Source organism: Centropristis striata, chromosome 11, assembly GCF_030273125.1.
Source record: "Centropristis striata isolate RG_2023a ecotype Rhode Island chromosome 11, C.striata_1.0, whole genome shotgun sequence".
Taxonomy (NCBI): Eukaryota; Metazoa; Chordata; class Actinopteri; order Perciformes; family Serranidae; genus Centropristis; species Centropristis striata.
Window position 1 is genome coordinate 4363466 of NC_081527.1, and position 13607 is coordinate 4377072.

The window sequence follows — 13607 nt, forward strand, 5'->3', positions numbered from 1 at the left end:
GTCAATTTTTCATTATTTGACTTTTGATTGCCGATTGAAAATGGAAAGAACGGATGAAACACGGATTCTGTTGGCTTGTTAAATGTTCACTTTGCTTGTGAAAATTACAGTAAATTCTCACAGCAATTTCCTCAAACTTTTTTGTTTGGCTGACGGACTAAATGAACTGCTGGTGAGGTTCAAGCCCAAAAAGTGGACAAATTCAACCCAAGAGAAATATTATCAGCAACCAGTGGTCACACACGGTGAAAAAAGAAAATTGCATAGTAGGAGAATCTCAGGCAGGTCTCTATCTGTTAGAATAATCCTGTCTTTGAATACCTCGGGAGAACGCCATCTGACAAAGAGTTTGAACTGCAGTTACGGGACAGAGCAGTTGGTTTATGGGGTTTTAATGGTTTCAGCAGTGCAGTCAGAGCCTAAACTCTTTGGTTTTCACAAAACCACCACACCACACGCCTTGGGCCGCCTTATACAGGAATCTGGTAATTTTCTTATATTCTATGTAAAAATCCATTTGAATTTACAGAAATACAAAACTAAAACTATGCTACAGTGTGTTTCTAATCTATCCGTATCAGCGTCGTGGGAGATTTTCTTAGATTTACTTGAATAGGCGTACATAAAATACACCTAATAATAGACTCAATTTTCCACCGAACACACTGGTAAAATCTATAGTTTGACGAACTAAGGCTGAATTTTACACTTTTTCAATTTCAGTGTAGTATAAAGTGCCGTATAAAGGTGGCACGACACTCTTGTGAGTTTTGTGGCACAGTTTATTTATTTATTAAAAAAAAAAAAAAAAAAAAAGGCAATCACTTCCAGTACTGGCAGGAGATGGTTTGGATTGTGCTTATGTATGAAGAGGAAGAAAAACAAAAAAATAAGAAAAAATTAGGAGTTGATATAGTTGATTGCATCTCTTCTCCCATTTACTGTATAAGCGCACTGTAAACGTTTCAAGTGTGATTCCTGTAATGAACTGAGCCCCTTCTCAATGTGGTCCTCATGCATCCTGCAGTAGTGTCACACTCCTGCCAGCTTCCTGTCTCCTTCTCCTCATTATTATCTTCCTCCTCCTCCTCCTCCTCCTCCTCCCCTCTTTGGCAGCAGTGGTTTCTTGGAATTGACTACAATGCAGCTGTGCAATACCATTAGTTTCTGTCCTCTGTTGACGTCTCTGCTTGACTTAACTGATGCTGAGCTGCGCAAATCCAATGAGTTTAACATCATCGGGGATTTCAGACTCCTCCACGCCGGACGCCTGGAAGAGAGAAAACAAACACGTCATGAACTGGAACTCACTAGTAGATTTTTAATAATAAATGTTTCTGTCTGTCGGCGTTCTTACCAGTTTAAAAGTCACATTTTTGTTACTATGAGGATCGTCGACAATCTTTTGCAAATTGGCAGCAACTACAGAGGAGATAACAGGAAGTGAGAGGAGCGTTTCAGACGATCAGCTGATGTTACAAACAGATGACAAGACTTTTCTATCGTGATCGGTGGTGAAAAACAGGAAATGAATGCTTTTGGAACCACATGCACAGAATCATAAACCAGCTGGATTCACATCGTACTGGCACACTTGCTGCAAATCACATTTACTTAACACGTTTTTATTATTTAGGATTGCACATCTCTCTGTGATAAACGATTCAATACGCATCTTGATACACAGGTTACGATACGATTCAAAAAGTTAAAAAAAAAAAAAGATTTGAATCGATACAGTGTAAGAACGATATGATTTGATTTGGTTTTACGGTTAATATTTTTATATTTTACTTATCTTCTGATTCGCCATGGAGTTAAAAATCTGTTTTATTGTTGCTTTGAACAACAAAAAGACCACAAACATATTTCTACATTTACGATAAATTAAAAGAAAGATCGTTCTAGAAGCTTTTTTTGTCTTTTTTTTTCCCCACTCGCTACAAAACGGAGGAAGAAGTTAGACTGGCTGGACCATGGATTGGCCGAAGAGGCGCTATGGCAACCGGGTAGCAACAATTGTTACAAAAGAAAACGGAGGTGCTGATTGGCCGAAGAGGTGCTCTGTGTATCTTTGTCACAGAAAATTTAGATTTAATTTTGCGAACTGAATCTAAACTGTGAGAACTGAATGTTCAGTTCCAAACTAATATATTAAGTTTCAAATTACAATTCAGATTCAGTTTCTCAATGCAATGATTCAAATTGAACAATACAAATTAAAATTATGTGATTCAAATTAAATTTTTTAATGCAATTATTCAAGTTAAGCAATTCAAATTCAAATATGAATAATTCTAATTCAATTTCTGGTGGCTCATATTTCAGCCGATACCTTACGACACTACGTCAAGAAGTAGGAATGTTGCTAATATCATGATATGCAATTTTTTTACTGATAAAAAAAATATATACCGATATTATCGTGAACGATACAATAAGGCACAGCCCTACATACACTTTATTTCCCTTTATTCTATTGATTCTGGAATAGCATTAACAGCTAACTTGCAGAGATAAGTAATCTATTGAACAAACATCATGATCTTTGTATTGGATGCTACAGTACGAGGTCAGAAAACTAAACCAATAACATGAAAAACCACCAGGATCACAAATCTGAAGCCATTTTCAAGTGAACTGACTCTACACTGATAATTTCCCATCATGCATTGCTGCATCTTTCACTCACCAATGACTAAGTCTCTCCCATCAACCAGACCTGCAGAGACCAACTCCTGAGAAACTCCATCAGCAGAATCTGAGGGCAGAAAATCACATTTTATCTATATAACACATTTCAAAACACATCACATGCACTTGAAAGTGCTTTACAAGCGAGTGAAAAAAATCAGGTTAATAAAATAAAAATAAAAAATAAAAAAAATCATAATGGTCAACAGTAAAATGTTTATTTTATTTTTAAAATAAATAAATAATAAAGACAATCATTGAATATAAACAAACAATCAAACAAAAAAGTACTAGTAACACTAGATAAAAGCTAGAATATATACAGGAAGTTTTAGTTCATGTTTTAATATATATTAATATTTTCTAATCAGTGGAGTGAAAGCAGCATCTCCAAATGTTGTTGTTCAGATTCGAGGAGCAGCTAAAAGTGATTTATTATTTAAATTATTTATTAAATTTTATACCTTTTATAAACTATAAATTGTAGCATACAGAACATATATTTATTTGTATTATCACTGTTATTTATTATTTTTCTCTCTTAATTTATTTATTATTTACATATTTTATTTTATTTTTTCTTTACGTTTTATTCATTTTTCTACTATAAATGGTATTATCATGATTATATATTTATTTTTATTATCACTGTTATTCATTCTTTTTCTATCTTTATTTATTCATTATTTATATATTTTATTTTTTCTTTACTGATGTATTCATTTTTGTACCATAAATGGTATTATCATGATTATATATTTATTTTTATTATCACTTTTAATCTTTTTCTCTCTAAATGTATTATCTATATATTTTATTTTTTCTTTACTGATTTATTTATTAATTTTTATACCTTTTATATACTATAAATGGTAGTATATGGAATACATATTTATTTTTATTATTATTGTTATTTATTCTTTTTTCTCTTAATTTATTTATTATTTATATATTTTATTTTTTCTTAACTGATTTATTCATTTTTCTACTATAAATGGCATTATCATGATTATATATTTATTTTTATTATCACTGTTATTTATTCTTTTTCTCTCTATTTATTTATTATTTATTTATTTTTTTCTTTGTTTCTTTACTGATTTATTCATTTTTCTACTATAAATAGTATTATCATGATTATATATTGACTTTTATTATCACTGTTATTTATTCTTTTTCTCTCTTAATTTATTTATTATTTATTTATTTTATTTGTATATTTTTCTATGACGGTATGTGGGAGTTGTGGGTTGGTGGGATTTGATTGACAAAAAAAAGGGAAAAAACTAATCAAGACATTGTATTTAAATGCATCCTGTAATGTGCTTCCTTTCTTAAAATGTGGTTTTAAAAAAAAAAAAGATAAAATGCTCTTTTTGTGACACGCCACCATGAGCTTTGGGATTAAAATCAGAATTAATAGTTGCGATGATGACGATGATGATGATAAGAGGAGGAACCAGAGAGTGGAGCCTCTCTGAACTGGACTGAAGAGAAAAGCGTCGTACCTCTGCCGGACATGAACTCAAACCGGATGTCGTTGAGTTCCTTCTTGGGATTCCTCAGTCTGAGGACGAGGCTGATGGGGACGCTGGCGTTGGCTGCAGCTGGATCCTGCAACAGCAAAACAGTCAAGTATTAACTCCACAGCACTCATACACGACAAACATGTACAAATACTTCACAACACAGATGATACAAGGTGAGTTATGTGCTGTGCCAAAGTGACATTCTGGTTGTTTAGTTTCAGGTATTAACGGTTTGTTTGCATGTGGCAAACCTAGAGGAGGAAGAGGAGAAGGACTTGTTCTTTTTTGTCAATACTTAACGTCTGTTTTTGGACATTTCTGTTGTTTCCATTGAGGGTCGAGAGCTGGATTGCTTATTTATCAATTATACAGTTTTAATTATGAAGTGACTGTAATGACTACATATCGTCTATAATGACACAAGTGCAGCTGTGAATTAGGACTTCACAAATAAAACCTGATTTGCCAAAAATTCGAAACACTCAGTACGTTTACATGACACTTGAAAAAAAAACAAATTATTGCCTTAATCTGACTATAACTGGACAACTGAAGTGCTTGTACACGTGTTAGTCTGACTGATGTTGGAGTTCTCACACAGATAATGTGATGGGAATAGGATTTTCGCCGGCATTTATAACAAGACAACGCATGTGTGCATGCTCCTATGCTCCACCCCCACTTTGGTGATTTGATGCTTGATTTCTGCTCCTCTGTTCTCTGTCTCTGTGAGTGACGCAGGTCACTATCAAAGGTCAAACCTTGAGTGTAATAAATATCTCTGTGCATTTAAATTAAGTCAGACAATGTGATTTTGATACAATGATTATGTTTGTGTGTTAATTTTGGTTTAGAAACTTTGTTTACATATATTTCATTGTCTGTTTCATATTTTTTAGACTTTTAGAATCTATGTGAGACAGTAAAAATCCTTTGGCTCTGTAAGACATAATATCTTTGTTATACATAACAAGGCAGGTTTTGTTGAATGTTCTGGAGAAGAGGCCAGGGCAGGATGGCCTTGTTCCGGCAGCAAGCAACCAGGTGGCGTTGTATTAATTAAAACTGGCGAATCGGCGATCAAGAAGGCGGGACTTCCTGGAGGAAATCGACCAGCATGTTTTGTAAACAAATGTTAGTATTTTAATGGGTTCAGGGAGAGAGACGTGGAACTGAAACCCGTCTGTTTGTATTCAGGGACATGAGTTTTGAACCCGGAGAATCTCTGTAAAGTGCACATTTTTTGACGTATTGTAATAAAACTTTGTTAAACTGAGAAACTTGGACGTCTCCAGCTCTTCCTTCCCCATCAACGAACTGCGCAGAAAAATGGTGAGTTTTTTTCTGTTGGTGACAGATTATCAATTTTCAAGGTTTCCTCATGCAATTTTTCTAACAGGGGGAAAAAATGTAATTGTGTAATTTTCAGACCGCCATTACATTTTTCATCTTGCGCACGCGACACTTTGGGAATCCCTGTTCTAAATGAATATAGGGGAAACCCTGAAGCCGTTTCATTGTGTTTCTGATAGACTCTGCTGTAGCTGGGAGTGTTTGTACCTGAGCAGCAGGTGCGTGTGAAGGGCTGGCGGTCTGAGCTGGAGCCTGTGGTGGAGCCTCCTCTCCTGTCTGGCCCACAGCAGCAGCAGGAGGCTCCTGAGGAGCTCCAGGAGGCTGCAGGTGTTGTGAGGAGCCGTCTGCTGGGGGGAAAAGCTAAGAGACACCACACCAAACAGCTCAGTGGACGTTTTCTCATTTATACATGAATGGAAACACGAGGACACACACAGGACAGTCATGCAGATCGCTCTGTCGAGGCATTACAGTAAATCAAGATTTTCAGGTCATGTCCACTAGGAATGGACTCACCTCCATATTCTGGGAGCCGTCCTTCACTCTGGGGGACTGCAGGATGGACATGACAGATTGACAGAATTAAAAACATGCAAGTCTCCTTTTATCCCCCCCAATGTATGGACTGATGGTATTATTGTTATTGGAGGATTGAAGGAATTTGACAAAAGGTGACTTTAAAACACAAGGCTTAACTGAAATCACAGTTAAGGTAACAGACAGTAAAATCCCACACCAAGACATGAATTGAGTGTAAACGCACAGAGCATCGTTTGAAGGTGATCTGAGCAGGTGTCTGATGCTGGGAGAACTTTATATTTTCTACAATTATACACACTGACTCTGAGGCAGGAGGCCTGAACAAAAGCAAACTCCACCTTGGATAAGAAACGCTCAGACTAACAATCCAACAGCACCACCTGCTGGCCATCAGGATGCTGTGTGCTGTGAGAAACACACTATAGAGGCCTTGTAAAGTAAACAGAGAGGGTTTTTTTGAAGACAGAGGCATGCAGTCTTACCCGCAGAGCCGCCACAGCAGCTTTACCCTCCTCGCTCTCCTCGTCCAGCTCGTCGTCGCTCCACTCCCAGCCGCCGTCCTCCGTCTTGTGGAGACGGCCACTAGAGCCGGGCACGCGACGCACCTGCACAGTGATTCAGAGAAAGGAAACTCTTCATATTGACACGTTCAACTTCCATGTTTGGAAACTGGGACACACCCTAGTGCAAAGAAACACAACGGGCCTCATTCACAAACCGGTAAAATGTCTTTACTTCTGCAGCTTTCACACAGATTCTAACAGCCAATATTCAACACTTTTTGAGTGGTCAAATTCAAGCACTTTTCAAGCTTTTCCAGGACCTTACAACAGCAAATGTCCCGTTATATTGCCGGAAAGATATGTGCCGGCTTTTCGCCTGCGAAGGCAAAGTGATATTCGTACCCTTTCATAGTGCAGTCCGGCGTTGCAGAAAGACGTGGGAGGAGACGATAGTGATGTGCGACAGAGCAGCAGCAGTGCTACAGTAGCACAATGCTAACAGGCTGCATAGTTAGCGCTGAAGCAGTACAGTGTGTATGTGCTGCAGCAGCATGCGTTTACTTAGCGACCTCCGTTTGTTTACAACAAGCACCGGACACTCTGTGCACAGTTAGCGATGCCAGTTTGTTTACAATCAGCAGTGGACACTTTGTGTACAGTATGCATGCCGGTTTGTTTACAATAAGCAGTGGATGCTGTGCCAAGTAAGCGATGCCAGTTTGTTTACAATCAGCAGCGTGCACTTTGTGTACAGTAAGCATACCAGTTTGTTTACAATAAGCGGTGGATGCCGTGCACAGTTAGCGATGCCAGTTTGTTTACAATAAGCGGTGGATGCTGTGCCAAGTAAGCGATGCCAGATGGTTTACAATCAGCAGTGGACACTTTGTGTACAGTAAGCATGCCAGTTTGTTTACAATAAGCGGTGGACACTTTGTGTACAGTAAGCATACCAGTTTGTTTACAATAAGCGGTGGATGCTGTGCCAAGTTAGCGATGCCGGTAGCAGTTGTTGTGCAGCTACTGAATAGTGATTCAATGACTGTCGGACCAAGTGCGAGGCATGTTAGACGTCACACGCAACGTCAAATATTTCGCCTTGCCGGTACGACCCGTTCATAGTGGTCCCGCTCCAACAGTCCGACCAATTTATCGTCTCTGTGACGACCTTTGGAGGCGGAAAAAATGTGGGATCACTTGATCTCGGCATCCTGTTTCTAGCACGTTCAAAGTGCAGGCGAGACGATACAGAGCCATAAATGTCCGGCATGAAACGACTATGAAAGGAGTTAATTTAATGTTCTAAGGACACTTTCATGAACCAGGCGTAGACTTGAATCAGGACCTTTCTTAAGAACACTTTTCAGAAAAAAAGACTTGGAAGATATCAGTGAATGAGGCCCTTTGTTATCGGTAGACAAAGTGCATTAGTGATGATTATCCAACCTTTTTGGATCGCTCTGTTATTGTTGGACCTTTGTGTAGAAGCCTGTCCTGCAAGTACTCGTTGTTCTGTAACAGAAAGACAAACATTTCATTTATTAACATTCTCTCTGAAACTCCAAAAAATAATTGAATTTATTTGAGTTATAGTGATGCAAGGCTCACTTTGGCTTTCGTGAAGAATTTATGCTTCAGCAACTCTGCAGCAGTTGGCCTAAATAGGGAAGAGACACAAGGCTCTTCATTATATCCATTACACAACTGAGGAATCTAATGGAAAGAAAAACAAGCACAACCTTAATCTGGCATGAAGCTAAAGGGTTTGAGGACAAACTGACCTTTTTTCTGGATCTTTCTGTAAACAGAGAGAGAGCATCTTCCTGAAGGACTTGCCGTACTTCTTCACCATCTCCTTGTCTGTGATGCCAGTCTCCAGACAGGGAGGGTCGTTCTGCAGAGTCAGCATCAGCACCTACGTACCCACAAACATCAGCTTCACTCAACTGATAAAATCTAAACTGAGGGAACCTTTATCAAAGACACTCTGTGCAGACTGGCTGGACAGAGACAAATGGCTACATCAGCCTACAGAACTTAAGATGGTTAAATTGTATTCTTCTGCTAAAGTAAAAAAAAGAAGCTTGGTATTGTATTATTGAGCGTTGCAGCAGTATAGCTTGCCTGTCCGAGTGGTTCAGACAGTGTTTTTTGGGGAATCTTTGTAAGTTCTGCTAGTTTGTAAATTTGTTAGATAAAGAGAACCAAGAGTTGGACACCCTTTGTTTAAATTTTAGTTTGTTTTGTCTGTTGTTTTTGAAAGCTTATGGGTGCTGACCTCGTTTTGTACTTTAGAGCTTTTCTTTTAAGCCAAGAGCTTGGTAATCAACTTAGCTTTTTTCAACTTTGTATAGTGTATTGCTTTTGTCAATTGTCAGCCCCCATATAGCCTCCTTTTGTTGTATTTTGTTGCACAAGAGCACTCTCTTACTGGTTAAAAATAAACACCTGATTTTAACTAGAACTGCCCAGTGTTGCGTTCCACCTCATTTCTATTCCTTTTACATGTTACAGCTCTCAAAATGGAGCCGGGTCGTAACAGCACACACAGTTACCTTCATTGGTGGATATTTGTGATAGGGAGCAGCTCCAGTGGCCAGTTCAATGGCCGTTATCCCAAAACTCCAGATGTCGGCTTTGAAGTCATAGCCACGGACCTGCAGATTAAAACCAGAAGCAGGTGAACAAAGTACTCCAGCTTCCTCTGATCACTGAGTTATGAGGCTTCAACATGTGTCTTTGGTGATCTGATCACAGGTGGACGGCTCTAAGGACGTCAGCTCAGACCTCAGCATTGGAAAGCTACCACTTGTGCTCTGATCTCACTTTCTTGCTTTATATGCACATCAGAATCAGAATCAGAAGCCTTTATGGTCATTGCACAGGGTCGTAAAACGAAATTTGCCAGCAACCCGTCCAAAAATGTATAAAAAACACACAAACAATATGAGAGAGGTGAAGAGGACAGGAAGACAGAGGTGAAGAGAAAGAAATACAATAACATGAGGAGAGGAAAGGAGGAAAAAACTATGAAAAAAACCTCAGCAACATGAGCATAATACACTTCACAAAAGCGTAAACATAGCAGTTGCTATGGAGAGTGCTTAGTCAGCCAGAATTTAAAGAAGAAGAAATCAAAACAATGCGGACTGGGTCTGGCGTGTTTCAAGGCAAACCAAATCAAGCACGTCCCATATAAAAAATATTCAAGTAAAATTGAAAAATAACCATTTTGAAAAGTTACTCAAGTAAAAATACAAAAGCGCTGAGTAATGTTGTTCACTGTGAGTCATTTTCAACCCAGTCTCACAAATATGATATTGCACTTGCAAAATTGTTCATGATAGTGGGGGTAAAGTTGTCAAAAAAATTAATTAATTAATAAATAAATAAATGCAGATACTAAAACTTAGTGTCAGATTAGATACTCGTATGCAACAGTATGGAAACCAACAGTTGCGTCTTTGCCTCCAGTTGACACACAACAGCTGAACACGTCAACATTTGTTGACATTCAAAACAAACTTCACACGGCAAGTGCTGCTACTGAAGGAGAGAGCCTTCCACTTTTTTCGTCTAAAAGGAAAAAAGCAGAAGTGCCGTATGGAAATATTTTGCCTATAAGGCAAACGACCAGGAGAAGGCGATAAAGTCATGGAAATAATTATTATAACCTTGTTTTCTTCAGTTTCTTGTTCATTTTAATGCCTGTTACAACTAAAGGTCCACTTGTTTGGACGAATATAATGATAACAACAAAAATAATTGATAAGAGTTTGATATGAGAGCTGATATCTAGACATTTAACATGGTTTTATTGGGAATGATTTTGGTTATTATCAAGAAAACCATGGAAAATGGCTAGATATCAGCTCTTAAATTAAACTTTTTTCAGCTGTTTTTTGTTTTTGTTTTGATTGATATTTAAAAAAAATGTTTTTGACCAAACAACTAAGCGATTAATCGTTTAAATAATCGACAGATTAAACGATCATTAAAATAATCGTTAGTTGCAGCCCTAAACTCGATTATCTATAACGTTAACAATCAATTAATCGCTGCATGCATACATAAAATACATAATAAATAAAAGATATATACAGTACTTTGCAAAAGCCTGTTTTGATAACGGACGCTTTTATTTTGAAAGGACAAAAAGAGACTTGATCCTGTCGATCGCAAAACTAATTCAACTGAGGTTTAACTGTAAGGATAACTTCAATTAGTCCAATGTTTTATGTTTTAGCCCCCGAAGAGGCATGAGGTCAGTATGGAGTACCGGGTATCGGTATCCAGTTTGAAATTCAAATAACCCTAATGGAGGAATGTTCATTTTTGAATCATTATTCTCACTTTTGTTAAAAATATATCAAAATGATTATGGTGTAATTCTTTGAGCGAAACTGTACTAGGGCTGCAACTATCGATTACTTTCATTATCGATTAATCTGTCGATTATTTAAACGATTAATCAATTAGTTGTTTGGTCAATAAAATGTATAAAAATATCAATGAGTGTTTCCCAAACCACAAGATGACGTCCTCAAATCTCTTGTTTTGACCACAAACCAAAGAGATATTCAGTTTATTGTCATAAAGGAACAAAGAAACCAGAAATATTCACATTGAAGAAGCTGAAATCAGAGAATTTGGACTTTTGTCTTAAAAAAAATGGCTCCAACCAATTATTAGATTATCAAAATAGTTGACGATTAATTCAATAATCGATTAATCGAATAATTGTTGCAGCTCTAATCTGTACTAAAAGATTTTTGTCAAGTCTGTAGAATAAGATGTATAGGCTTGGTCATCTCTGCAGCAGAATGGATGGATGGATGGATGGAAATATTACACCTCCTGTGATTTGGATATTGCAATTTTGAAAAAAATCTAATAAACCTTCCCGAACTGATAAATGTGTTGTGAGTGTCCTACCTGCTCCATGACCTCGGGCGCCATCCAGCACGGCGTCCCCACGAACGTCTTGCGGACCTTGTTCCTGGTCATGTCTCCTCCTGCTGCTAGAAAGGCACTCACACCAAAGTCTGGGGAGTGTGTGTGTGATTCAGAGAGGAAATGAGAGAAAAACTGTTTAAATCACTGAGATGCTTAAATATTTAGACAACACAAAAAATGTGGACTTTGTTTGCTGAGCTTGTTATTTTATCTGGATTTTTTTTTTTTAAACACACAAATGAAAACAGAGTAGAAGCAAAACAGAAAGAGAGGAAGCAGAAACACCGTACCAGCAATCTGCACCGAGCCGTCGTCTCCCAGAAGAATATTTCCAGCTTTTAGATCCCTGGGCACAAAGAGGAGGAAGATTAAAACACAACAAACGATTAAGATCTGACGTGAGTTCATTATTATTATTATTATATATGTATATATATTTTTTTATTCTATTTACATTTTAGTAGTACCGCTTTCTCTGCCTAATAATGATACATAATATTGATTATCATATATTAATACTTAACTGCTAGATCTACAGTACAGGCCAAAAGTTTGGACACACCTACTCATTCAATGCGTTTTTCTTTATTTTCATGACTATTTACATTGTAGATTCTCGCTGAAGGCATCAAAACTATGAATGAACACATATGGAATTATGTACTTAACAAAAAAAGTGTGAAATAACTGAAAACATGTCTTTTATTTTAGATTCCTCAAAGTAACCACCCTTTGCTTACTAGAATATAAGACATGTTTTCAGTTATTTCACACTTTTTTGTTAAGTACATAATTCCACATGTGTTCATTAATAGTTTTGATGAATCTACAATGTAAATAGTCATGAAAATAGGAAAACAGATTGAATGAGAAGGTGTGTCCAAACTTTTGGCCTGTACTGTATAACTGAAACACACACGCATTATTGCACAATAAAGAATAAATAAATACATTTTAAAAAAAGATGTGAGGTGAATGCACTGAGAGAGGTAAAGCTGCAGACTGACTCTGCAGATGAGCCGTCACGCTTTACTCATACGCACCAACAGGTTAAAGCTGCACCTTTGATCTGCCTCATTTTAATCCACCTGATTTCTGTTTGCATACACTGAGAGCAAACTCTGCACCAAGTACAGGAGTGGATTAACCTCCAACCACGTCCCTCCCCCTCGCTCTCCTGAATAGCTGTAAGTGAGTTAGCCTCAGCAGCTCAATCAACAGCTGCTGTCTGTCTGCTACAATACTGAGCACCCAAACCACCTGTACAGTCAAAGTATCAGCAAATCAAATCATTATTCTATCAGTTGTATATAGTATATTGTTGCCATCATATCATATCACCAGTTTAATTATTACCATCATCTTGCCATCCTACCAACTGATGTTCTTCTTTTTAACTTCTTAAGTGTCCTTGTTCTTGTTCTATTCTGTGTTTTTTTCTATTGTTGTTTTTATTTATGCTACCTCAGTATTTTATTCTATTGTATTTTATTGTACTTGAATACCGGAGTGCTGTGACAACCAAATTTCCCTTCGGGGATGAATAAAGTAATCAATCTATCTATCTATCTATCTATCTATCTATCTATCTATCTATATTACTAAAAGGCCTTTTCTATTAGATTGTTTATTTTTCATCTTTATCTTAAAGGGAAATAATTCTGTGTGCAATTTTTGTGGTCGGCTGTAACAAAGAAATTTCCCCGCTGTGGGATAAATAAAGTCGAATCTAATATAATCTAATCTAACAATTATTCAATTAATCGAACAATAATCGATGATTAAATTAATCATCCAAAGTCCAAATTCTCTGATTTCAGCTTCTTCAATGTGAATATTTCTGGTTTCTTTGTTCCTTTATGACAATAAACTGAATATCTCTTTAGTTTGTGGACAAAACAAGAGATTTGAGGACGTCATCATGTGGTTTTGGAAACACTGATTGATATTTTTTCAACATTTTATTGACCAAACAACTAATCGATTAATCTTTTAAATAATCAGCAGATTAATCGATAATGAAAATAATCAT

The 13607-nt window shown here is 37.0% G+C and overlaps 1 protein-coding gene across 2 annotated transcripts in view; it reads right to left on the bottom strand.

The window, feature by feature from the left end:
• Positions 1-376: 376 nt before the first annotated feature.
• Positions 377-13607, bottom strand: part of LOC131980464 (serine/threonine-protein kinase OSR1-like) — a 22055-nt gene continuing 8824 nt past the window's right edge. The window contains exons 5-17 of one of the 2 annotated variants that reach the window (XM_059344710.1): positions 11866-11921; positions 11555-11664; positions 9175-9276; positions 8401-8534; positions 8228-8276; positions 8066-8131; positions 6599-6721; positions 6093-6128; positions 5784-5936; positions 4203-4308; positions 2693-2761; positions 1358-1422; positions 377-1270 (exon numbers count right to left, since the gene is read on the bottom strand). In XM_059344710.1, the coding sequence (XP_059200693.1) occupies positions 1196-1270; positions 1358-1422; positions 2693-2761; positions 4203-4308; positions 5784-5936; positions 6093-6128; positions 6599-6721; positions 8066-8131; positions 8228-8276; positions 8401-8534; positions 9175-9276; positions 11555-11664; positions 11866-11921 (1144 nt within the window). In that variant the 3' untranslated portion in view covers positions 377-1195. The remainder of the gene's footprint in view (positions 1271-1357; positions 1423-2692; positions 2762-4202; positions 4309-5783; positions 5937-6092; positions 6129-6598; positions 6722-8065; positions 8132-8227; positions 8277-8400; positions 8535-9174; positions 9277-11554; positions 11665-11865; positions 11922-13607) is intronic. The other variant, XM_059344711.1, reaches the window with a different exon arrangement.